This window comes from Cornus florida, unplaced genomic scaffold, assembly GCF_030987335.1.
Source record: "Cornus florida cultivar Cherokee Brave unplaced genomic scaffold, ASM3098733v1 CherokeeBrave_3.0.0_Hap2_Chr02, whole genome shotgun sequence".
NCBI lineage: Eukaryota > Viridiplantae > Streptophyta > Magnoliopsida > Cornales > Cornaceae > Cornus > Cornus florida.
This window is the reverse complement of record NW_026775572.1, coordinates 46,008,585-46,015,609: the sequence shown is the minus strand read 5'-3', so window position 1 is coordinate 46,015,609 and position 7,025 is coordinate 46,008,585. Positions and strand designations below refer to the sequence as shown.

The 7,025-nt window shown below is 35.4% G+C and overlaps 1 protein-coding gene across 1 annotated transcript; it reads right to left on the bottom strand.

Moving 5' to 3' along the window:
* Positions 1–2,727: 2,727 nt before the first annotated feature.
* LOC132294874 (receptor-like protein 7) lies at positions 2,728–6,639 on the bottom strand. Its single transcript, XM_059792886.1, has one exon. It carries the CDS (start codon positions 6,525–6,527, stop codon positions 3,501–3,503), a length of 3,027 nt encoding a protein of 1,008 aa, XP_059648869.1. The 5' UTR covers positions 6,528–6,639; the 3' UTR covers positions 2,728–3,500.
* Positions 6,640–7,025: the final 386 nt, after the last annotated feature.

The window sequence follows — 7,025 nt, the reverse complement described above, 5'->3', positions numbered from 1 at the left end:
GGTACTAGGATTCCAGAGCCGCAGCTTGGTTGAAAAAGGATAATTGAATTCGAGGTTGTCCTTTAACTGGAGCAACAAAGTTTTCTGATGGTCTAAACATTGGCCGTCAGCTGGAATGATAGTAATGCAGAAGATTGAGAATGTGGTCATCAAGAAAAACCATGGAAAGATCGGAAACCTCATTTTTAGGCAACAAGTGAAGTTTAAGTGAAAGAGTTACTGTTATGGGCAGTGGCTTTAAGATGGAGCTGGGGGTGATATATTAATTTGACTTCTGACATAAAACAATAGCTTGACTCCAAATCTTTGGATAACTACAGTTTGTCGATACAATTTTTGCCATCAAACTCTTCAGAAACTACATTTCTTTCTTGTATAACTGGTGTAAGAAATTGGACTTATCAAATTGATAGTGATAAATCACTCATTCTATGCTAAACAGTGTCAAAGTTTAGATCTATATGCAATCATTTTCGAACACTTCATCTAAGATAAGACGAATAACAAGGGAGCTTCTTGTTTTGTCTTCAAAATCATTTATTTGTTTATGTTTGTACTTTTCGTTCCATCCTCAGCAGAAGAAATATAACCCTCATATGTCCATGATCAAAGTAACGAATTTTGGGCTTACTTGCTAAATTGTTTGAGAGCGTAGATGATTTTATTCTTAGGAAATCAAACTACAGTTAAGTAAATTGTTCTTTAAAAATTGAGTATTGCCTCTTTTACTGATCTCATCGTTTACGGAATCGATCCCCCTTTCTTAACAATTTTAATTACTACAAACCATTGGAAGAATCTTCTAAATCCTTTGTTCGCCTGTTTGCTGGTAGAGTTTTCTAACTTGTCGTGTAGCATTTGTGATGACTTAATGAGCATCCCTTCTAATTCAAGAGTTCAAAATGTTGGCAGGAAAGAACTAAATGACAAAAAGGAAAAAACTAAAATAAGATATATGTTGTTCGTCTGAGACACAAAAATATAATATCACAACATAACAAATGCGAGAGAAAAAAAAAAAAAAAAAAATCTTTTTCAATTTAGCCGCCCAGGATGTAGCATTACTTTTACTTATTCATCTTTGTCTTAGAGAGTGAAAGCTTGGTCATGAAATTCAGTATACTATATATAGTAGGACTTAGTAGTAAATTTGTCCTACTTTTTCTAACAAGGACACAAATTAATTAACTCCATTCAACATATTGTTTTATTTGGAGTTGTTTATTCATCCTGATTGTAATCTCTTCTGCCATCCAAAGTTATAATTTTTTTTTTTTTTTTGTTTGTTTTCTTGAAATTGTGGTGCATTCATAGCCGTGAAGCTTCTGAAGAACAAGATTGAACACTCTCTCTCTCTTACCCGCACACAATGTAAAAGCAGTCTATCAGTTGCTTTACCATTGAAATTAAGACTAAATTACTAGTCATCACTTTGTTTGCTCTTAGTAGCAGATTTTTTAACTCATACTCTTCATTTCAGTTGGTACATGAAGTTTTTTTGTTTGTTCAAATGAGTTAGAGATCAATTGTTATATACATTACCTTTAGCTTGCGCCAACAACACCAAATCGCTATCAATGGGAAAAGTAACAATAATTAATCTAATTTAAATTCAATTCAAAAGCTCTAGTGTAAAATACAAGATTTTAGTGCAAAAGATTAATTATTTTATAAAAAACATTAATAAATGTATTTTTAAATTCAATTTTATTTTGAATTTTGTAAGGGTAAATATGAAGTTTGAGTCTAAATTTTAAATCTAACGTACCAAGAGTTATTAAAAATATACATGAAAGATTAAAGATTTAGTATCAACGGGCTAGTGACCCAACGATATCAAGTTCTTACTTTTTAAAATGAAATCAGGGATTCAAATCTCAGTAAAGACATAATCATGTGAGTTACCAAACTAAGTAGACAAAAAACAAAAAAAAAAAAATTAGTGAATGCTCCGTTTATTAAACAAACCGAGTTCAAACATCTCTATGTTCCACTCCTCCTTTGATTAAGGGCTTCTGAATATATATATATATATCCTTTGAGTCCATGAAATATTAGATTAGCCCACTTGACTATTTAGTCATCTTTAATCCAGCCCGAGACAATCCAAAATTTTATTCAGTTTAAAGTCAAAACGCAAGCCCATTCCAAATTTCAGTCCAGCCCATTATAATTTCAACTACCCAATTCCTGCCCATTAAAAGTATTTCTACCTTTCATTCTAAAACTTTGAAAAATATAATTGAGCACACGAGCTTGCGCCAACGCCACCAAATCGCAATCAGTAGTTGTTTTTCAATGGGAAAAGTAACACTTAATAGTTTTGTCTATTAATTTTAGAACCAATTTGTCCATTCCTTTTACCTCAATTTCTCATACCTATATGCTAAAGTCGCAATTTCCATCAAATAGACTCTATATTTAAATTAATAGTTTTGTCTATTAATTTTAGAACCAGTTTGTCCATTCTTTTTACCTCAATTTCTCATCCCTATATGCTAAAGTTGCAATTTCCATCAAATAGACTATATATTTAAATTTAGGAGTGACAATGAAATTGAAAATGAGAGTTCCACTACACAACCAAGAAAAATATATTGTGTAATACATATTTAAAGACAATCATTACAGTATATTGTATAATTACAAAGTGCTTGTGAGAAATGAACCCAGCAACATAGTAAATGAGTCTGTTGCTCAGGTGTGTTGTTGGGTTCATATATATATATATATATATATACACACACACACGTGTGTGTGTGTGTGTGTGTGTTACAAAGCAATTGATGACCCAACATCCATAAAGCAACATACCCATCTGTGAGACGCCCCAATCTCAAAACACAAATATAAAATTAAACCCAACCCATATGGCAAGAGATTAAAGAAGAAAATCTACATTTAAAATTTAGGAGCATAGGTTTTTACCATATAACCACCTATGTGAGTCACCTACCATACAACTTCGCGTCATACACTAGAGAATTCACACTTCAAAATGATTTCAGATCATCAGCATTTCTTTTTCATATCTTTGATTCCTTTTCCTTTTTCCTTTTATTGCTACCTTGTGAATTCAGATTAATAAGTGTTTGATGCTTACCTAAACAACCACCAAAAAAGGAAAGAAAGAAAGAAAGAAAAAGAAATTCCTACTCCCATTGAATTGAACAGCCCTGCAAGCAGTTCAAACTTCAAACCCTATAAGGCTATAAAGCAAGAGTACATTTTAGGGATTATATGAAACAAATTGCAACAAATCTCAAAATAAACTATATGTAATAGGATTAACATCTCAAACATCTCGGCAATTATTAGATAGTGCAATATATATCTATATGAAAACAACAACAATTAAATACCTTTATGTTATTAAACAATGAATTGAAAGCTTACCACATGCATTGATAGTTGATCTTACTCTCCATCCACTGGAATGACTCAAGCCAAGACTTCAAGTTTATCACAAGCACTTCACTTAATTCACTTCTCTTCACCAACTAAAGCTGTCGAATTGAATTTCTGTACACTCTTCTCTGTATTATTCTTCTTAGAAACACTCGATCCACATGTTTGTAGTACCATCGTCTCCATCTTCTACAGAACACAAGTGGCCAGATGATAATTCCTAAGCCCACAATAAATCCCAATGCTGCACTTAGGTAGACCTCCGACTCCGAGGTTGAATGCCCATCTTCGAAATTTGGTGCAACTCTGGTATCACTGCAACTCGTGTTCAAAGGGAAGCTGCATAGTCCTGGATTCCCTAGAAATGATGCTTCTGAGAATGTCTGAAATTGAGAGCCCGTCGGAATTCTTCCAACCAAAAGATTGTATGACACATTCAAAACCGAAAGAAATGTAAGACTTGCAAGTTGTGTTGGGATCATCCCGGTCAACTTGTTCAGTGAAAGATCAAGTGATTCGAGCTTCTTCAAATTTCCTAACGATGTTGGAATTGAGTCTTCAAGGTCATTGTGCGATAAGTTGAGAAGAACAAGCGATTTGAGATTCCCAACAGTATCTGGTATTTTCCCTTCAAATCTATTGCTTGACAAATCTATGGAGGTAAAAATAGTTAAAACTTTCACCAGCTCCACCTCTATCCCTTTGTAGATGACATTCACTCGATCTGAATAGTATCCACCATTTAACGGATAACCCAGATTATTAAACATTGGTTGTGCATTATCATTGTCAATCATCATTGCCTTCCAATTTGAGAAGAAGCCTGACGATAGAGCGCCGCTAAAGTTGTTTGAAGCTAGGTCCATGATCTGAAGATTCCACCAGCTTTGATTATTTTCCCCTTGGCAGTTAATGTCACCGTGGAACCTATTAGAGCGCAAAACTAAAACATGTAGGCTAGATATGTTCTCCAAAAAGCACGGAAATCTGTCACTTACCATGTTATTGCCAAGGTTTAAAACCTCCAACCTTCTACAATTTGACAATGATTTTGGAATCTGCCCTTCCAAACGATTACCACTGAGATCCAGAGTTTGTAGATTACAATTGTTTGGAAAAATACTCGAAACATTTCCACTAAGTCTGTTATTTTGCAGATTCAGTACTCCAAGAGTACTAGTACTCCTTTGGATCAAACATGATGGTATTGTGCCACTCAAACGATTATTAGACAAATCTAGAACTTGAAGGTATCTCATATTGCATACCGATTGAGGAATGTTTCCAATGACGCTATTATTTGAAAGAGAGAAGAAAGAGGCATAGGTGAGGAGACTACCAATAGTAGGAGGGATAGAAGAGCTGAAATTATTACTTGAGAAGTCAATGTATTGAGCTGATTCTCCTGGTATTGGGATTTTTCCAGAGAGCAGGTTAGAGTGTAGGTCAAGGATAGCAAGGTTGGGGTGTAAAACATATGGTTCTTGCAAATCAACCAAGAGATTGTGAGAGAGATTCAAGTCAGAGAGACTTCCATTCCCAACTTCCCAAATCCAGTTCGGTATTTTCCCTTCAATTTGGTTGTCTGAAAGGTCAAGGGAATAAAGAAGGTTCGGCCTAAATGACTTTTCCAGTTGTATTGGGCCACTAAAGTTGTTGGGCTTTTCGAGTTGTATTGGGCCACTAAAGTTGTTGGAATTGATCACAAGGGTAAGAAGCCTTCCGAGCTCAAAGAAAGACATGGGAATCGACCCTTGTAAATTGTTACTACTCAGATCAATGAACTCTAGTAGAGAGGAGGAAGCATTAGAAAATTCATCAACTTGACCATCAAATTTGTTAAATGAAAGATCAATTTGTATCAGAGATGGGAGTTCTAATAGAGATGATGGAATGCTTCCAATGAGCGAATTATGACTTAAATCAAGCAGAACAAGATTCAATAGGCCTTCAAAGTGGGTGGAAGGAAATGTACCCGTTAAAAGATTATGGGATAAGTCTATGTCGGTGAGGTTCTTCGAAAATGATGGGGTTGGACCAATAAACATATTGTATGACAAATCCAAATAAACAAGTTGAGTAAGGTTTGCCATTGAACTTGGGATTGCTCCACTTAAGCTGCAATTCCGAACATCTATCGTGGACAACATCTGAAGATTACCAATAGAATTTGGTAATATCCCAGAAAAATTTGTGTGTCTAAGAATTAAGGTCTGGAGAGATCCATTCTGGAAAAATTCTGGAAAAGAACCCTGAAGTAATTTATTGTCTGATAAGTCAAGTTTATGTAGAGTTGGCACATGGAAGATGTTTTCCGGAAATGTTCCCTGCAAATTAGAATACCAGAGAAGTAATTCTGTCAAATTGGTGAAGTTTGCAAAGAAATTTGGAACTGGGGCGGACAAATTGTTATGACTCAGATCGATCACCGAAAGGGATCGGAGATTCTCAAGGGAAGAACAAAGAGGACCTGAGAGATCACAGAAAGACAAGCTCAAGACTCGCAGATTAGGGAGTGAAGAAGATATGGCTTGGCACCATTCCTCTCCCTTGGACGATATATTTACACCATCAAGACGGAGTTCTGTGAGCTCCGTGAGATTCTGAACAAGCAATTTTAGATTTGAGTTGCCAAGTTTTAAGTAGTAATTCCCAGAGAAATCCAGAGAGACCAACCTTGTCAAACCTGAAATCCCAATAGGAAATTGTCCTGTCAAGTCTGCATATGACAAATTCATATATGTCAAACTAGTTAGCTTCTCAAACCCAGATGAAATTTGCCAAGAGCCGAAGCTGTTTTTAGCAAGATTCAGACTTTGAAGATACTTGAGATTGAAAAGGCTACTTGAGTTGTGGATTCCGCCAGAGATTGATTCATCGCTCAAGTCGAGACCAACAACACGACCCATATTGTCGCACTTTACACCACTCCACTCGCAACAATCCATATTATGGTTCCAGAGCACCAGCTTGGTTGAAGATGAAGGGTTGAATATGAGGTTATTCTTTAACTGGAGCAACAAAGTTTTGTGATGGTCTAAACATTGGGTGTATATTGGAGTGATAAAGATTGAGTGTGTGGTGATCAAGAAAAACCATGGGAATAGAGGAAACCTCATATTTAGGCAACAAGGGAAGACGAAGTGAAGAAGTATTGTAACAGGTGGTGGTTTTAAGATAGAGCTGGGGTGGACCCATTAACTATTGTATTCTGGCATATATGAATTAACTTCATTCCAAGCCTTTTGTTTTTTTGGGTAAGAACTTGACTCAAGTCTTCTTCATCGTCTTACTTATTTATTTATTTATTTGTTTCTTTGGATCATCAGTTACCCAAGTTACCCATGAAAGATGACTATGTTTCGCTTGTTGGAACTGTGGCAGGTCTAGGGGTAGAGTGCTACAATATATCTGAAAAACTTCTTTGTGCCGTGAGCGAAGAGTGTGTAATGTATTACACGCTCAATAATAAATGATTGAATGTGCTCTTGCATCGTATAACGGGCATAAAAAGATTTTCTCTTCATGGAGATGAGCTTTTACATTCTTTAGAGCAATGTTAGATATGAGTTAGATTTTAGAATTATTCTAAGACTATTAATATTTACAAGTAAGGA

What these genes read in the sequence shown, in the direction of transcription:
- LOC132294874 (XM_059792886.1), bottom strand. Translation starts at nt 6,527, where the DNA reads ATGAGGTTTCCTCTATTCCCATGGTTTTTCTTGATCACCACACACTCA.